A 19,430-nucleotide genomic window follows, 5' to 3' on the forward strand; every position below is an offset into this window, starting at 1 on the left:
GGGGCACGAACCCGTGTCCCTGCATCAGCAGGCGGACTCTCAACCACTGCGCCACCAGGGAAGCCCAGCCTCCAATATTATTAATCTTAGATCAGCCAAATTCACTTACTTTTAAATGAAAAAAAATTCAACTTTAATGACAGATTAATAGGAATTTCTGCAAATTACCATAATTTAAACATACTTTGGACCACTGTTTAAATTCTTTAATATTAAAAGGGATAAAAAGATTATTCTTTTCCTTTTCATGGAAAATATAACACATCTAGCACTTTATTCCACAAATACCACTACATCTTTTGTTAGTGCAAATAGCTCGGTGAGTGCATGGGTCAGGTCAGAGTGTCCCAGAAATCACTCAGAGACCTGCGTGACAACACAACAGAGCAACACCCTTCCAACTTGCTGGAAGGACAAATGCCTGGTCTCTTGCATTCCAGTATGTTCTAATTCACTGCCATTTGGAAGATGACCTGAATTCAGAAATCTCTATACAGTGGTTGTCTGATCCATTGTATAGATCATACATTGTTTATTCCCTTTAGCTTTTCACTAATTTAATAGGCCAAAACCTATGGAGCCCAGGTATAAGCTAGTGAAACAAATTTTAGCCAGGTTCTTATATGTGAAACTCATCAGGCAAGTCTTAAAAGTTGTCTATAAGTGTGGTAGGTATAAGAGGGTGAGTTAGAAAGGGGTGTAGGCGTTAAGGAAACTCAAGTTCAGAAGATCCTCATCTCACTATCGCACCAGGTCCCTGGGTATGCTCTCCAGGCAGGCTGCCTATAACTCATCAAACCCCTGCCTCCCACTGCTGCTCTGAATACGAATAAGAAAAGAAAGGTAAAATGTTCATAGCCAAAGAAATATCATGTATCCCCATCACCACTAAAAGGCCAAATATATTCTTTTTCTTGTCCAAAAGGTGCTTCCGTGGTAAAATGTTGTTATACAATATTACCTGCAAATTATAGCCTAAACAAATTCTGGCTTTTGTATAGACTGGATTAAAATGCAGTGCTTTCAGAAAGTCCTTCTGTGCTTGTTTGATGGCCTCATCATGTCCATATTCCATGTAAGAATTTCCCCGTCCAATGTAAGCATCCAGAAAACAGGGATCAATTTTAACAGCCCAGGTAAAGAAATTGACAGCTTCTTCAAACTCTTTATTTCTGAAAATAAATTAAAATATTGATGATTTCTGGTGAATAATCTAACTGCTTTTCCTGTATATAACCTCTTCATAAAGAAATGCATTGACCCTTAAAAAACTTAATTTTTATTTATTTTTAATTTATTTAATTTATTTATTTTTTTGCGGTACGCGGGCCTCTCACTGTTGTGGCCTCTCCCGTTGCGGAGCACAGGCTCCAGATGCGCAGGCTCAGTGGCCATGGCTCACGGGCCCAGCCGCTCCGCGGCATGTGGGATCTTCCCAGACCAGGGCACGAACCCATGTCCCCTGCATCGAAAGGCAGACTCTCAACCACTGTGCCACCAGGGAAGCCCAATTTTTATTATTTTTTATTATCATAAGAACTAATTGTGTAAGTCCATATGACCTAAGGAAGCCTGATGGATTCTTTAAAGATATTGGTAAGAGGAAAGAGGGGAGGTAAGAGACATTTTTATAGCAGAATATGCTGGGATGACATGCTAGAGTTCTTTTTCAGAATTATAAAAATCTGAATGGCATTCTTGAACCTGTTTTTAACAGTTATCAGTGGCCAGTATAGAAAAACATATGCTATTATTTATAAAATACACTATTTAAATCAGATTAAAATAAATCCATTGTTATTTATTTAATATGTCCTTTATAATGAAAGGAGCTAAATTTTTATCACATAGGAGTTCTTACTTCAGATCTTCTATAAAGGCAGCCCATTTCATCTTGGACACCAAGAGAGGAGGGGAGAAAAAGAAGTAAAATGCATTTTATTTATTAACTTGTGAATATATATGACTAAATGATAACTCTGTCTATCTTCCTTAATTAGTGTCCTATGGTGAGGAGAGGGTTGTTGAAGGAATCGAGTATTCCCATGTCCATGGGTATATAAAGTCACTTTTCCACTTCACATGCATATCTAATAATTATTTTTAATCTCAATTAATATGGAGAGTCTAAAATTTTTTTAATAGAATGAAGGCTCTAACACTGAATAACTGCTTACTTACCAGGTACTGTGCTAAGTGCTTTACATATGCGATTTTACTTAATCCTTCCAACATTTCTGTAAGCTTGTTATATTTTTTTATATTTTATAGATTAAAAGAATATCATGGCTCAGAAAAGTTTGCACATAGTAAATAACATAGTAAATAGCATGCTAAGATTGCACTGAGCAAATATCTGGGACTCAAACTCAGGTGAGCCAGACTCCAAAATCCATGCTTTCCCACAGTCATCTCTACCCACATTCTTCACCTTTAACATGCTTGTAGTTGGTGCACAGAGCCAGTGAGCTGATATCTCAACAGTGTAGTCAGAAGAAAGCCTTGGAATTCAAACCTAAGCTCGAACATACAAATTAATAGTAATTTTTCAAAACTGTTAGAAGGATCAAATGACAGCATGTGAAAAACCCTTAGCACAGAGACCCTCACCCAGTAAAGATTATTATCTTCCTTCCATTCTTTTCATTACTTCTCAAAAAGTTTTCAAATTTTTATGAGATGCATCATTACTTTGCTAACTTCTCCTTTGTGAAATACATGGAACACAGGGTAACTGTTCTAGAAACTATCATCTCTTAGATAATATTCAGTATTATCTTTTAAAATACTGTTTCCCAAACCTCAGCCCCTCCTTTGTGACAGTTGCCCTATGTTCCACCTACACTATCGTTTACTTAGTATTTTTCTTTAAGTCAAGTCACTCTTTTACTTAAGTAAATCTATTTTTTTAAAATAACTTAATTTCAGTACCACAAATACAAAATCAGTATCTCATGCCATAAACAGAAGGCAACCATGAAAATAAATAAATATTGGTGTTGGATAGTGTAGTCTGTAGAAAACTAAACCTGAGAGCTGTACCATCTAATTACAAAGTGTGGGAAAGATGTTAAAGACTAACTCTTAGCTGACACCTTCTCCTTGATGTATTCAGAAGGTTTGAGAAAGAATTCACTTTGAAACTGAAAAGCAACTCAGCTTCTCATAATGTGATTCAATATTTTTTTAATGCTTGTGCACACCATGAAAAATAATGGAGTTACTCATGATATTTGCTCCATGTTTTGGCAAACACTACCCAAAAGCATTCACCAAGTATTGTGTCAGAAGATCACCCAAGAATCAACACTGAAGCACCAGGAAAGCCTGGCCTCTGACGTTACAAACAGGGGAAGGTTAACATTCACACACGTGGGCCACCTGGTATCTTCTGAGTTCACTCTGTGGATTCTCACTAAGAAAACATGGGCTCCCTTCCCTCAAGTAGTTTACAATGAAACTATCCTCCTTCTTCCTCATAACTGGCACTATTTGAGAAGTAAAAGTTCACTGAACATAAGGTCACAATGCTTGTAGCCCTTTCTCACTGTATTACAGAAAAAATTCTAGCATAAATAACAAATTTTTTATCAAGAATAATTACCCAGTAGTATTCCTGTATAAAAATGCATTTAGTTGATAGGTTTTGTTATGCTCAGTATTTCTATCTATGGATAGTGAACTATTTACTTATGATGCATACCTATGGTGACCATGTAAACTGAAGTTTACAGGGCAACCCCAGCTCTCTCATATTTTTCCCACAAAACATTGAAATGCTTCTGGTATATTTACATCCAAATTGTATCATACACATTGCTCCCCTCTTACGCAGAGGGAGATTTAAAATCCTTGTGAGTACATATGCCGATATATGGTTTATAAAACATAATCTCACCCTTTGAATAGTCTAACCAATTTAAAAAGAACAAGAACAAGCAATGAATTGAAGCTATTTTTCTATACATATTTAGTTATCAGCACTAATGTTTAACGAACATCTAGTCTGTTCTGACTAAGTAAATAATCATTAAACCTTAAACCTGGAAAGGGATCCCGAAAGCTACCTGGCAAGTTCTTCAAAGCTGATGATAACTAAAAATCAAGTCCAGAGGAGGTGAGAGAGCCAAAGCCAGAGACTCCCAGACCCCTCCATCACTAGAAAAAAAAGAAAAACTCCACCGCAACTTCATTTTTCTGAAGATGTGTTTATCACACAGTGCCCTGCAGATTGGAGCTCCTGTTAAATAATCACATGGCAGTTAGACAATGAAAAAATGTGGCAGTGTCTCTTATATCAGGATACAGGTTCACTGGCACATAAATTGTTAAACATCAATTACACAAATATAAAAGTATATTAAATTAGTTTTTCTAAAACAAAAAGTGTTTGTATAAATCTAAAATAATGTGATCACTGACAGAAGGTGCATGCCTCTCATTATGGTGTCTATTAACTAAGAATCGTGTGCTCAGCTTACAGGTTAGGCCATGGACACCAAGGCCCATCTCATTTTCCAAATTAATCACATAGGTGACCAGATGTGCCCTACTGAGTTGTACAAATAAATCATAAATACCTCCCAAAACTAAAGAATGTGGCTTGCAGAGTCGAAGACTCAGAAATATTTTATGCAATTATAAGAATGGTAAAATAAATGTTCTGAAGTAAAAAATGGACAGAATATGTAACTCTGAGCCACCAGGCTCTCCCTCTGTGACATTTTTTTTTTTTAATCTTAAGGTAGCTTTCTCAAAGAGATCTAAAAATTAACTCTACCTTAACACTCTTAGTGATCAAATTGGGCAACAAGTAGGATATTCAGCCTAAGGAATGTTGTCTCCTAGCAACCACAAGAGTGAGAACCAGAGATATACAAAAGCACACTTCAAAAGTCTGCAACCCCACGAGTTCAAAGATCAAAGCCCTAAAATTTAAAGATTTATTGCTTTTTAAAAATTTTCCAAATGGGAGAATTTTTACTTTCTCCACTATAAGACGCCAATAGTGAATCTCATTAATTACAAACCATGCTGCTGTAGTAATAGGTTATAGCTCACCTTGAAAAGCAAAAATATTTTTCCTGAAATAAATGTAACCAATCACTAAACATTCCTTATTGTTAAATTCAGTAAAACTGTTAAAACACATGGAATTGGGACTATGAGTTATCAGAGCTTTACTGTTGATTTAAATTCTACTTTTATTAAAGGACAATAGAGATTCTAGCGGGATGACGAAAGGTGGTTGTTTGGAATTGCAAAGCAGTATCAGCTTAAGGAGGCTCCACCATATACACCCAGTGATTACATTTCATAAAAGAGATCAGGAACTGACACACAGAGAAATTTACTGACTCTAATAGTTGCAAAACATCGGAATGAGGTTGAGAAAAATTTTGGTGTCTATTTTTAGTTTTAAGAGAATTCAATGACCTCAGACATTTTTGGCCTGCACTCACCTACCAAAACAAACACATCAGTCATCGTTATTCCATTTCTTTTTAAGAATGACAATTACTTAAAAAGATGAATTGTACAAAGGTTGCTGGATTAAAATAGACAATGGTGTGACTGTGTTTTGATGTCTGTATAAAATTAAAGGTCCGAGACCAGTCAGTTTAGGCCTTTTAACCAAAAACGCCTTCACAAGTTCCAGTTATTAAACTACCATGTTCATAAAATTTAAAAAATCTAATTCTCATAGGGAAATGTACCTGTACTAGCTATGTCCTAAAAGGGGAAAAAAAGAATTTCAATTTCCTAAATAATTCAAACTATGTTTTATTGTCTAAATTGTATATTTACACAGCCTAGTCTACTATCCTAATTTCCTCATCCAATTAACTGCTATTGTTTCTCTCATGAAAAATAATGCTGTAAACTATTACTTAACCAAGTACACTTTATTTCACATTAAAATACTCATGTGCTGCATTTCTATGCTTTTAAAAGCAAAGTGTTTAGAAATTAATTTTTAGATGTCAAATGTATGTGTAGAAATGTAAGTATTATAGTTAGCAAAATCAATCTACTGTACTCTAATATTATCCCAGAGTAAATTTTAAACTGATCTTCCTCTGTATTTTAGCCTCATATAACTGTTCTTTTCTCCCCTCTATAACTTACGTATTTTTACAATAATACGAGAAACAGGTAATGATGTTTTAAGTAATACATTTTTTGTAGATTTTATTATACCATGTAGATATTTACTGGTATTATTTTAATCATTTTTAGATTTAGAAATGCTTTCTAAATGTAAAATTTTCTTGGAAATATAATATTTTTCTAAATCAACCTCTCTTCCAAGAAACAGGCTTTTTAAAAGTTAGTTCCATTTTATAAACAAAGTTAATAACTTTATTTTATTCTTAGATATTTCAAGTTATGCATGATTTCATTCTATGTATTACCAAGGTCCTTTCCAATAAATGGGCTTGAATCAGATGGATACCCGCAATGCTCTGATGCAGGTATTTACTTGCTGACTTGGCTAAAATAGTTTATTAGTAGGTAGAAGAGTGCTGATACAGGGATTCTTTGTGCCTCTCTCCATTTTTGTACTCTGTCACTTCCACAATATTCTCCTCTGTTTCTTCTATTCTTCTATTATAATTATAAATCTGATGGTCTCACTTGCTCTCACTTCAACATAAATTGCACCCCATACCTGTGACAGCATATGGCAGTAGCTTGACAAAGGCTCACATTAGTCTTGCTTATCAGTGCAGCTTGTTTAAAATCCTAAAACAGTTTAACAAATTTTTGTTAATTTTACAGCATTATATTTTGTGCTTTCTTAAACTTCCTTCTAACATTGATTCTACCATGAATAAAATTTACACAAGCATTAAAATATACATCTTCTTAAAACCCTTATTTTTTCCTTTTAGTATCACATATAGAGCGAGAACAGCTGGAGCAGAGGAAACCCATAACCAAAACCTCACTCAGAATCTTGCGCTACTGTCCACTTTTCCTGTGATTTTGCCTGGTATTATAAGGAGGTATCAGGTTTACTTTCTTTTTATTGTTTTTTCCCAGTGAACACCACCAGAGACTTCCCTATCCAGACAGAGATAGAAATTTACCTGCAGAGAACCTTATGACTATAGGACAAACAGGCACTCAGGCCCAGGGAAAGGGCATAACTGAGCCTCTATGTGTATTAACTAAAGCAGCTGCTACCTTTGCAACCCACACTTCTAGGGGAAAGTGTGTCATTTTATCCAGAGGTCCTAGAGGCCTCCCAAGAGGGAGCAATGGAAACACTAACCACAAGATTTGAAGTCAGGGCAGTCAGCTGGGGTGTACATGAATGGCACTGGGGAAGAGGTTAAGAGAACTGAAAGTGCTAAGTCGGCCAGAGATCCCGCCGCTGTGGCACCAGAGACACAGTGTCTGAAGCTCTTTAGCTTTTTAAAGCCCTACATAAACAACTGAAACCTGAAGCAAAATAAAAACATCACTAAACTGAAATAAATAAAATATATAAATATCTACATATCAAAAGATCATGTCAACTGCAGAGATATAGATGTGTATTTGTGTGTGTACACATATACATAAATTATGTGAGACTGATTTCAATGTTTGCCATAAAATGGGAAGGAACCAGGGCTTCCCTGGTGGCGCAGTGGTTGAGAGTCCGCCTGCCGATGCAGGGGACAAGGGTTCGTGCCCCGGTCCGGGAAGATCCCACATGCCGCGGAGCGGCTGGTCCTGTGAGCCATGGCCGCTGAGCCTGCATGTCCGGAGCCTGTGCTCCGCAACGGGAGAGGCCACAACAGTGAGAGGCCCAAGTACCGCAAAAAAAAAAAAAGGGAAGGAACCTTTCAAAAGTAAGAGTTCAAAGCCTATGAAGGAATAAAGATGGCTCTGGTTTTTCCCAGAGGACTGCTTCAGCAAGAATCTTCTTGGGCAGTTTTGGTTGTGAGCTCACTTGACCAAGCTAGACTGTGGAGAGTACTCTATCGTCCCCTGGAGTGACTAAAAGAAACCCTTCCAGACTCCTTTCTCATTTCCAGGAGGCTGGGACGTGGGCATTCTACAATCTTAAAGGGCAAGTGTCAGAGTTCTGGTTTCTACCCAACAAGGGAGGACCCAACCATAACGACAGTCTCCCTCCTCCCTCTCTTCCTCTATCCCATTCCCCTCCCCTCCCCCTCATCCTTCCAAAGACCTTCCTTGGCTGTACTAGAGAGAGGAAGATGGCTGTTTTTTTTTGTTTTTTTTGTTTTTTTGCAGTATGCGGGCCTCTCACTGTTGTGGCCTCTCCCGTTGTGGAGCACAGGCTCCGGACGCGCAGGCTCAGCGGCCATGGCACACGGGCCTAGCCGCTCCGCGGCATGTGGGATCTTCCCGGACTGGGGCACGAACCCGTGTCCCCTGCATCGGCAGGCGGACTCTCAACCACTGCGCCACCAGGGAAGCCCAAGATGGCTGTTTTATGGGGGTAGAATAAGTTTTCTGCTAATACTGGGGGTGGAAGATGGATGTACAGTCAAACTGAGCACTCTTGGATCCTACTGGAGGAGAAGGGTATTAGTCACAGACCCACCTGAGAACATGGACTCCCCACTTAGATTCCCAGCATATTTTGATACTAAATGGAATTATTTAGAAGAAAATAAGAAATTTATTGTCTAATCAAATATGCTACCAGATAATTCCCGTAGGAGAATTTTTTTTTTTCTGAAATGGGGGCAAACTTACAGTGTAACTGAGATTTATTACAAACATTCCCATTAATTTTGGGAGTTATGAGGAGTGACCACAAACTTAAAAGGCTGAGAATACCAAGTTTAGTTTTATAATCAGATAAAACTTACAAAAGTCAGCTTGACTCTATATATAAAATCATTGTGATGCTACATGGTAGTTAGACATTATCAGCAACAGACACAAATGATGAGTTAGGATTACTTAGAATAAAGCTAACTGCAGTTTTTATGATTTTCCTCTTCTGCACTAGTTTTATTTCTAATTTGGATCATAAATAACAAACCACACAAAGTCACTCACATACAAAGCAAATTCCCTCCACTCCCTTCCTTCTGCTGATGAGTTTATTTATAAGACTCTTCACCTGCACCATCTTCCTGTGTGTCAGAGGATGCGCTCTTGACCTCATCCTTCCCATCTCTGGAAACTTGCTCCATCATCTTCTTCTGTCCTTTGTAACTTTAATACTTTTCTCACCACCCCAACCTAGTATGCCTTCCCTCAAACCTGCCTGCCCGCAAGCTACACATGGCTTTGTCTTTCTAGTTCCTGTCACTACCAATCTCTGAAAGCAGAGTCAACACTCACCATCTCCATGTCCCCAAATGCCATCAACTTCTTGTTGTTTAGTAAGTCCAATTTCATTTCGTAATTTGTAAACTGCCTCTAAAGGCATTTTTTAATTTATTTTTCTCAAAGTAACTCATGTATCCAGGGTAGGGTAGAGGGTCCAATGAAACTAGAAAACTCACAATGCTTACAGGGATGCCCCACGCCACCTCTCCTTATCTCTGAGCCCCACTCCCCAGAGTCAACCATTTTTACATCTTGCTGTTATTTCTTCTGCTGTTTACCTCTGAATTCCTAAATAACATGAGTATTTTATCATGTTTAACTTCCAACATAGGATAGAACTTAGCTACCTTACACCATCACTCCACACACCTCCCCTTCTCCCACCATCCCCATATCCCTGTGACAGTGTGTTTATTTTACTCTTTATTTTACTTCCCTCAAGTGTAGAATCTTTCTCTACCCACTCATATTTAAGTTTTAAAATCTGGAATGGTAGTTTGGGGTGTCTGGGCACCTCTTCTCCACTATCTTTAACCTTGTGGGATTATGTCTTTTTTATTCCTTCACTGTCTTCCTGGTTTTCAAAAGGACAAAGAAATAAACAAATGCTCTCAATCCAACAAGCTTAACCATTAACTTCCTAAACAATTCCAGTTTAAACGCCGCACTCTACTTCCCGTGTTCTTATGAAGATCACACAACTATCAATTAACTAACATGTGTTCAGTGCTCATCCTACTTGACCTTTCTGTCAATCAATCATTCCCACTAAAAATGTTTCCCTGGTTAGGTTTTAAGACTCTGTTCTCTCTTGGTTCTGCATTTAGCCCTCTTATTATTCAGTCATATATTACTTCATTGGTCTACCTGAGCCAGCCTCTTTTTAAAAATTTTTCAAATTAATTTTTTAAATTTACAGAGGGGTGAAACATTTTTTTTGCTTTTAATTACAGGCATATCTTGTTTTATTGCACTTCGCAGATACTGCACTTTGTACAAATTGGAGGTTTGTGGCAATCTTGCCTCAAGCAAGTCTATTGGCTCCATTTTCTCCAAAAGCATTTGCTCACTTCGTGTCTCTGTATCACATTCTGGTAATTCTCACAATATTTCAAACATTTTCATTATTATTGTATTTGTTATGGTAATCTGTGATCATCAGTAATCTTTGATGTCACTACTGCAAAAAAATTACAACTCACTGAAGGCTCAGATGATGGTTAACATTTTTTATCAATAAAGTATTTTTTAATTAAGGCATGTACTGTTTTTTAGATATAATGCTATTGTACACTTAATAGACTACAGTATAAACATAACTTTTATATGAAACAAAAAAGTCACTTATTGCTATATTCACGTTATTGCTGTGGTCTGGAACCAAACCTGCAATAATTCCAAGGCAGGCCTGTAGTGTTTGCAGGGCATATTTTTTTTCCAGCTTTTTTACTTTTACCTATCTATATCTTATATTTAAAATGTGTTTCTTGCAGTCAGAATATTGCTGGGACTTAAAAAAAAATTCTAATCTGGCATTTTCAATATTTCAATTGGTGTATTTTGACAATTTCCATTTAATGTAACTACTGATAAGGTTGAATTTAGGCCTACCATTTTTTTTTTTTTAGGTCTACCATTTTGTTATTTGTTTTATGCTGGTCTCCTCTGTTTCTGTTCCTTTGTTTTCTCTTTCCAGACTTATTTGGGATTATTTTAATTTTTTAATATTCCATTTTAATTAAAATACTCTTTTTGACTGAGGAGGTCACATTTGAGAAGAAACCTGAAATGAAAGGAGGGTGTGAACCAATAGGAGGAATATTCTACACATAGGGAACAGCTTGTGTGAGGACCCTGAGTCAGAAAGGGAGCCTGGCATTTCCAAGGAATAGCAAAAGGCCAGAGTGGAGTAACCTGAGTGGAGAAAAGAAGAATGCTGACAATGAAGTCAGATCAGTGAGCAGCAGTTAGGTCACTAGGGTCTTGGTTGGCCATAGTCAAGAGTTCAGATTTTACTCTAAGTGTGATGGGAAGTCACTGGAGGGTTCTGAGCAGATGAATAACTTGCTCTGCTTTATGTTTTTAAGAGTGCTCTTTGGCTGCTGTGTGGAGAACAGCATGCAGAGGGAAAAGAGCAGAAGCAGAGAGGCCAGTTGGGAAGCTACTGCAGTGATCCAGGGCAGAGAAGGTGGAGGCTGGAAGGAGGAGAGCAGTGGCAAAAAATGAGAAATGACTGAATTTAAAATATGTTTTGATAGCAGAGCTGACCACACTTGCTCATGATTTAGATGTGGGATGTGAGGAAAGAGAGGGATCAAGAATGATTCCCACCAGACTATGAGCTCCTCAAGGACTGGAAGTCTGTCTTACTGATATTTGTCTCTGTATCTTCAATGCCAATGTCAGTACCATGACTTGTCTGAAGGAACACAGGATTTGGAATCAAGTGAGACCTGAGTTCAAATCTTGCCCCAGTACTTCCTGGCTAACTAAGACTTGATTTAACCTCTTTTGAATATCAGCTTCCTCTTCCATAAGTTACAATCATAAATTGTGCAGCATTATTGAGAAGCTGGCAGGTAGGTAGTGAGTGTGCGATAACTAGAGTTAATGTTGTTCTTAAGTACTAAATAAATACTTACTAGGTGGATAACACAGGCCCTACATTTAATTCTCCAACAGCTGAGGTCTTTTGCTTCCAACTCCCATTTTCCTCACTTTCTCCACCCAACACTATTGCCCAGAATGCCACAGATTTTTGCCTACACCAAACAAAGCTTCCCCTACCTGAGGGAATTCTGAATGGTATATCTCAAAACCAAAACCTAAGGGAGTTCAACTCTTGAAATTACATTTCACCATAGTGTAAATTGCCTAGAATACAGTTTCTCAGACACTTCCTTAATAGTAAGTAATTTTGTGGGACAGAATCTCAAAAGATGACTCCAGAAGTTGAAAAATAATATCAGTACAAGGAAAACTGTGAATGAGAAAGAGCACTAAGCAGCAAAGTAAATGATACATAAATCATTTTATTGAGTTTTGTCTGTAGCTAAGACACTCCCTTAGGGGAGATGATAGTCTTGATACTTTATCAATTCGGAATTTTTTTTTTTTACATATTGGCTATTTATCTGTATTAAAAAGAAAGTAAACAAACACTTTTTTGCAAAGATTCTATTACTCATTCAAAGTATTTCAACACAATTCTCGCTAAAGTTGAATTTTTGCTCATTAATATTGCCACTTGTTATCAAGAAAAACTTTTTCACTGGTTTTCAGAAGTGAACATGCAAAATCAAGTGGGTTCATTTTTACAAGTAAACAGAAAGGTTTACCTCTAATGCAAAACTGAACTGCTCTAGTTCTGTGTAGATGAGTCCACGATTAATAAGGGCATTTAACATCACAGTTTCTCCAACATCAAGGAGAAGCACAATTCCATAATCTGTTAATGCCTGAAAATGAAATAATTACTTACAACCTAAAGTCAATTCTTTAGAGCATTACTGCACTGACCATGGACAAACTAGTACCTCATAATTAGTTCTTTAATGTGACAAAATTTATGGCCAAAAATAATCATTTGTTACATTTAAAGGTTTCCCTTAATTAAATACTGTGGATGTTGCTCTCTCCTAATAAGCGGTGTGCACTGCACTTGCCCTTCACATGTTATCTGTGAATCATCTGTGAACTACTTTTATTGTGTATGGATTGAAGCAGGGATGCAACACCCTTCCCCAACTTAATAGTTTCACCAAAAGACTGTTGACATTAAAGCAGAGCACTTGTTACCTTTTGAAATTTAATTTCTTTGTAGTGATTTATTGTTTTCTTCACTGAAACCTAAGTTTTATGGAGGCACAGATTATCCATTTTGTTCACCACTGTAAAGCCGGTAACTAGCACCATGCCTGCACATACTAGGCATCTGATAAATTTTTGTTGAATGAATAAATCATAAAGCAATGAAAACAGATCTTAATAAAACTAACAAATAAGTACTTATTGGAATATTACTTCAATATTCTCATTTTTTTAAAGATATTAGTCTAAGCTGAGAATCAACTCAGAGGACCTCTCTCCATTTTTTATCTTTTTTTTTTTCATTCAATGAACAGCCAAGTTTTTACTGGTCATCTACTCTGTACCAGGTACTAGGAGCATCTCAAATTTGGGCTGGAGCTAAATCTCTTAATTCATTTTCCTTCTGAACATTTTGTCCCAAAGAGCCATATAATTTCATCAGAAAAGGCCCAAATCATATCATATATGCCTGTAGCACATGCTAACTGAAAATGCACATAAAATAGTATTTTACTATTTGCTTAGTGGTTCTTCCTCTACTGTTTCATGATTGGGCACTCAAGCATCTAAAAGAATTGTACAATTAAATATCATATATGTATATTGTGGCATAACTATAAATAAACATTGACAAGGCTGTAAAAATAATTTGTAACACTTGTAAAACAAAACAGAACTAGAATGTTTGCCATTTTCCTTTCACAGAATCACAGAATTAAAACCTGTATATATATCAAGATGCCTTAGAAATCCACTAAGCAGCTGAATATGTGACACAAGAGGAAGCAAAAGCTGGGAAATGAGATTTCGTGAAGGTGACAATGAGCAGGCTTTGTGTTTTGCCTCTGCTATTATTACTAACCTTTCAGCCTTGAGAAAGTTACTTAACACTAAGCCTCAGTTTCCTCATCCACAAAAATGGGATATTAATAACTCATCATATTGTTGTAGAAGTCCACTTTAAAATATTTTGATTATATGTTGGTAAAGCATTTAGCCCAGTGCCTGTCACACAATAAGCTCTAAATGAGTGGTAACTGTTACTGTTTTTATTAATACAAGGTGATAGGAACCAGAATTCACCTTTTCTAGTTTTTATGAAATCATATCTTGGGAGTGCATTTTCTGCACAAAGTACTTGGGTTTTCTCAGTCTTGTTATGGGAGGAATGCTGAGAAACGGGTGGAGGTAGACAAAAGGGAGGAGGTGACACTGTAAAATGACATCTGGTCCACATGCTGGAGGTCAGATGGTTTCACAAAGCCACCTAAAGACTGTTAACCAGAAGCAAACAAACCTGCGAACACCGATACAGGTCCCTATTCCCTGTGTGACTTGGATGTGTTTCTAACCTCATTTCCTCAACTGTAAAAGGAGCCCATTGAATGAAAAGCGTTGGGTACCTGGCAGCTCTAAATAACCAATATGTTCTTATTCTAGTTAGGTTTCTATTTAGGTCGTTTTTCGTTTTCTTTATTCATGGAGCACTAGCTCTGTTACACATCAGAGATAACAAAGATAGTAGTTCCCTGCCCCCACCCAGACCACTGTTTGCAGTTCAGGGTTACCCAGAAGAGGCAGGAGTCGGGGTGGGGAGGGAGCTGTCAAAGATACCTGCTGTGCAGGTTACTCTGATAAATGATCCTTTAATTAGCTCCTAGAATGGTTTACAACAGCCTGTGTTAAAAATTAGTTATTCATTTGTCAACATTTCTGGAGGAAACCTGATAATCCGGTTACCAGGAATTCTACATCCTCTTAGAAACAATGTTTCTCAATTTCTTCCTTCCATAGCAAATAAACTACTAAATTTCTAAATGTTTTAAACAGATTTAACTTGCCAAGTTTCCAGGAAATTGTGGGAGTGTGCCCACACACAGCAGCAGGTACATGATGCAGTCTTTTAAAGAATGCTTCATTGACTATGGAAGTGGAGAGAAACAAGGAAAGGGAAACAAGTGGACAGCACAAAGGGAAGCAAGACATTGGACAAAACACTAAGAAACTACTGACCTGCTCCCCAGTGAGGGATCCTAACTGGAAAAGAACCAAACCAACAAGGAGAGAGTGGAGAAGGGGTAAGATTTAAAAATATAAAAGAGGGCTTACACTGGTAGCATCTGCATCAGGACAAATAGAGAAAAAGGTTTGCTGCAGCCATCAGTTAGGCCTTCAAAACGCACAGACAATCCTGGTCACTGGTCCCTGAGCTGGAAACCATCACTCAAAACTCCCTGCTGCATCTGTGGTCTGACCACTGTAAAAAAAATACCTCCACAAACTATTGTAGTTAATGCTGAGATTTTGAAGCAAACAATATTGCTAGTGATCACTGCTTAAAAATTCTGCACACGTTTATCAGTAGAAACATTTTCTCAAATGAGAATTATGTAATACATTTAAATTTACATGGCCTTTAAATGTTTATATAAGCATTGTAAAATTAAGTTTTCATTTGACATTGCAGAAATTGTATAAGAAAATTTGGTAAGCACTAAAAAGAAAATAAATATTCTTTGAAATGGTTCTTTGGTTTCTCAAGTTTTATGTGTATTTCCACAGAATTATTTTCCCAAAATTGTAACAAAAATAATAAGAAAATACTTTACACATGCTTTAAATAAGTTTACAAATGCTTTAAAGTGTTGTTTACTAAGATGGTCATCTTACCATTTGAAGTTCATTTATCTTGGTGTAACATAATGCTCTATTATAAAATGCTATATAACTGTTTTTATCCATGTTGATAGCTGTAGTTAAATCTGTAATCGCTAGTTTATAAGTCTATAAAGAAAAAATAATTAAGTGAGAAGGGTTAATCATAATGGACTGAAATTTAGTTGTAAAATAAATTTTTGATTCTATCAGAGTTTTGGGAATACTCATTTAACCATTCTGTGTATCATCCATGAAATTAAGACAATCAAGCTAATCTTTCACAGAATTAATTAAGAAGGTCCCTTGGTAGGAACTGCTATAGTTTCTCTCACCTGCAAATAAAATTCAATATATAAACAACTTTAAATGATTATCTTATTTCCATTGTTGCTATATAGCAAGGAAAAAATTAAATTTCTTATGGATAAAAGAGAAGCAAGCCTTATTCATCCAGCAAACATTCACCAGAGCTTGCTTGCTTCTGTCACTCTCACTGTCATATCACATAATCGTCATGTTTTCTATCCATGTTCTCTTTTGCTTCTCTTTGATGCTTCTCTGATACCTTAGATCATCCATTTATATAGATAGTAATTTTCATGGAATTAACAGGTAATACAAGGTCTCACCTTTGCTTTAAGGTATTATTTGCAAAATATTTCATATGAAATGGCTACAGAGAAAGTTCAAAAAAGAAACACAGGGAGAAAAAAAGTATTCCTTGAAGCATCAGGTATCGATAGTGTTGCTACACCCAGTAATTTCCATTTAGGAACCATAAACTCAAGTAATGATTTTGTTCTGTGTGTATAACTGTATTATTTAAAATAGTAAAATAATAAAAAATTTCAAACAATCCAAATGTCCAACAATAAAGTGGTTAAAAGTACACTATGGTGGAATATTATGCAGCCATTAAAAATGGTATCTTCAAAGATTAAATATAAGAAGCAGGGCACAACACAGATTATGTAAGTAGCATAGTCACAATTTTGGAAAGTATATATTATATTTTATTAGGAAAAAAAGACAAAATTCAAATACATCAAAATGCTCTCAGGAATTACCATTTGATGGTGGGAAAACAGGTGATTTTTTTTATTAGTTTCTGCTTTATAACAAAGTGAATCAGTCATACATATACATCTGTTCCCACATCCCTTCCCTCCTGCGTCTCCCTCCCTCCCACCCTCCCCAAAAACAGGTGATTTTAATCTTCTCCTTTATTCCTCTCTGTATTTTCCAAATTCTCTACAATGAATATTACTTTCCTAATAAAAATACATAATCAGTGCTATATAAAATGCAAATGTCAAAAATAAATATCACCATTTTATGAAAAATTATGAATTGAAATCCTTTTGATGTACTGTCAAAGTGTAACACCTTCTATGTAGTTCTGCCTTCGTATCATGGCAATACTCCTCTCACAGAGGAAAAAAAGGAAGTGAGTCCCTCCTTAGCACCTGAGCAGCCACCCACTCTAAAATGCCAGAGAACAAGGTAGGAAATGCCTTACCTTGTTGTAGTATTTCAGAACTCCTCTGTAGATGTAGGCACGCACACTCTGAGGATAAATTTTGATGGCCTCATTACAACTCAAGATTGCTTTGGAGTATCTGCCTTTCAAACCATAGTAGGCTACTCGACTTAAATATGCCTTTTCAGAGAAAGAGAGGAGGAAAGCAGGAACAGATATTTTAGTAAAAGTATCAGTTCTACCAAAATATATGGTAGCTGGAACAAATTTATGCCACCCAAAGATGGTATAAAATATAGACTTTTTGTCACTCTCTTTTATTAAGAAAATTTCAAACATACAGAATAATTGAAAGAATAGTAAACACCCATATGCTTACCACCTGGATTCAATAATTATTAACATTTTTCAATTTTGTTGTATCTATTTTTTTCTGAACTATTTGAAAATAAGTTGTAGACATCATAAAACTTCACCCCAAGTCTTCCAGTATGCATCTCCTGTGAAGAAGACATTCTCCTACATAACCACACTACCACTGTATATCTAAGAAAATTAATAGTATTTCCCTAAAATCATCTAATATTTCATCCATATTCAAATTTCATATGCTTTTAAAATCAAGATCCAATGGAGTTTCATCTATTGGGTTTTGTGTTGTCTCTAGTCTCTTAAGAGGCAGGAATCAATATGACAGTGAAACAAGAAGTAAGTAAAATTAATAACATAGTATATAAAATAATTATTAATAGGTACATTAAAATATTTACAATATTTGTATACACCACAATTCATGAAGCACTTTTACCTATATAATTTCCCTGTTGGAAATCATATTTTTAGTTCAAGGGGAAATACAGATATATGGATTATTAAAACTGCTGAAAAGTAGGTAAAACTAACTGACTGTTGCTAACTAATAACAATAACATTTAAAGATTTAACAGTTTTAGCAAATTTAACACACTTTCCAAACCACTGAAATTGTTCAGTTAAATACCTGGTAATGTTTTGGATCAAGGGTAATTGCACGATTAAAATCCAGGATTGAACTATCCTTGTGGAGTTTTACTTTACAAAGCCCACGTTGATAAAAGCCTTCTGCAAAATCAGGATCTGCTTTCACAGCTTTTGTAAAAGAATCAAAAGCCTAGAAGAGCAAATCATGTAGTGAGTAGAATGTATTAATTTAAAATGTTAATAAATTACAGTATATAACTATTGTTGAAAAGTTTTCATTTTAGTTTTTGGTCATTTTAAATATGTTTCTCCCAGCGAACGTTGTGGAGCAAAAAAAATTTATGAACAAGCCAGATTTATTATTATAATTTACAGGTTCCCTTACTCCCAGATTAATGTCTGCATAATCCATGTTGTTACGATACTTTCAGAGGTGTAACTTTAATCATTATTCTTCCTATTGTGTTTCTTCAAAGAAATCACAATTAGTACATTTATTTTCCATGTGGGCCAGCAGATATATGGTTAAAAAATTTCAAAGCAATGGAACTCCAAAATTTTTCCTAATATTGTAAAGCAAAGTTAGGTTTCCTCTGCTTGTCCAAAAGGGCTAAAAACATGAAAAATATTTGTAATTAATCTTAGATTTATTGTAATTTCTTAATGGAACAACTAATCAAGTGCAACTCTTTTTTTTTTTTTTTTTTTTTTTTTTTTTGCTGTACGTGGGCCTCTCACTGCTGTGGCCTCTCCCGTTGCGGAGCACAGGCTCCGGACACACAGGCTCCGCGGCCATGGCTCGCGGGCCCAGCCGCTCCGCGGCATGTGGGATCTTCCGGGATCGGGGCACGAACCCGTGTCCCCTGCATCGGCAGGCGGACTCTCAACCACTGCGCCACCAGGGAAGCCCGCAACTCTTTTTTAAAGTTATGAAGATGCAAGTTTCAGACACTGTGCACCCCTATGAATGTAAGGACTGGAATGGTGTGTGTGTGTGTGTGTCTGTGTGTGTGTGTGTGTCTGTGTGTGTATAGTTGTGGAATATTCAGAAATAGCCAATGGAAAATACATATCTATCATATCACTGAAAATTTTGAAATGGAGAATTGTGTGAAAGAGCCAAATACTGGATAAATACGTAATAATTGAATCAACTGGTTTTCAATGAATCTGGTTTTATTCTGATTTGAATTGCTCAGTTGTCAATAAAAGGAATCAG

The 19,430-nt window shown here is 36.3% G+C and overlaps 1 protein-coding gene across 1 annotated transcript in view; it reads right to left on the bottom strand.

Moving 5' to 3' along the window:
- TTC6 (tetratricopeptide repeat domain 6) overlaps positions 1 to 19,430 on the bottom strand; it is a 216,366-nt gene that overhangs the window by 12,246 nt on the left and 184,690 nt on the right. The window contains 6 exon segments of the mRNA XM_060098150.1: positions 962 to 1,172; positions 6,674 to 6,747; positions 12,642 to 12,761; positions 15,784 to 15,897; positions 17,291 to 17,431; positions 18,252 to 18,401. Coding sequence (XP_059954133.1) covers positions 962 to 1,172; positions 6,674 to 6,747; positions 12,642 to 12,761; positions 15,784 to 15,897; positions 17,291 to 17,431; positions 18,252 to 18,401 — 810 coding nt within the window.

This window comes from Mesoplodon densirostris, chromosome 4 (genome assembly GCF_025265405.1).
Source record: "Mesoplodon densirostris isolate mMesDen1 chromosome 4, mMesDen1 primary haplotype, whole genome shotgun sequence".
NCBI lineage: Eukaryota > Metazoa > Chordata > Mammalia > Artiodactyla > Ziphiidae > Mesoplodon > Mesoplodon densirostris.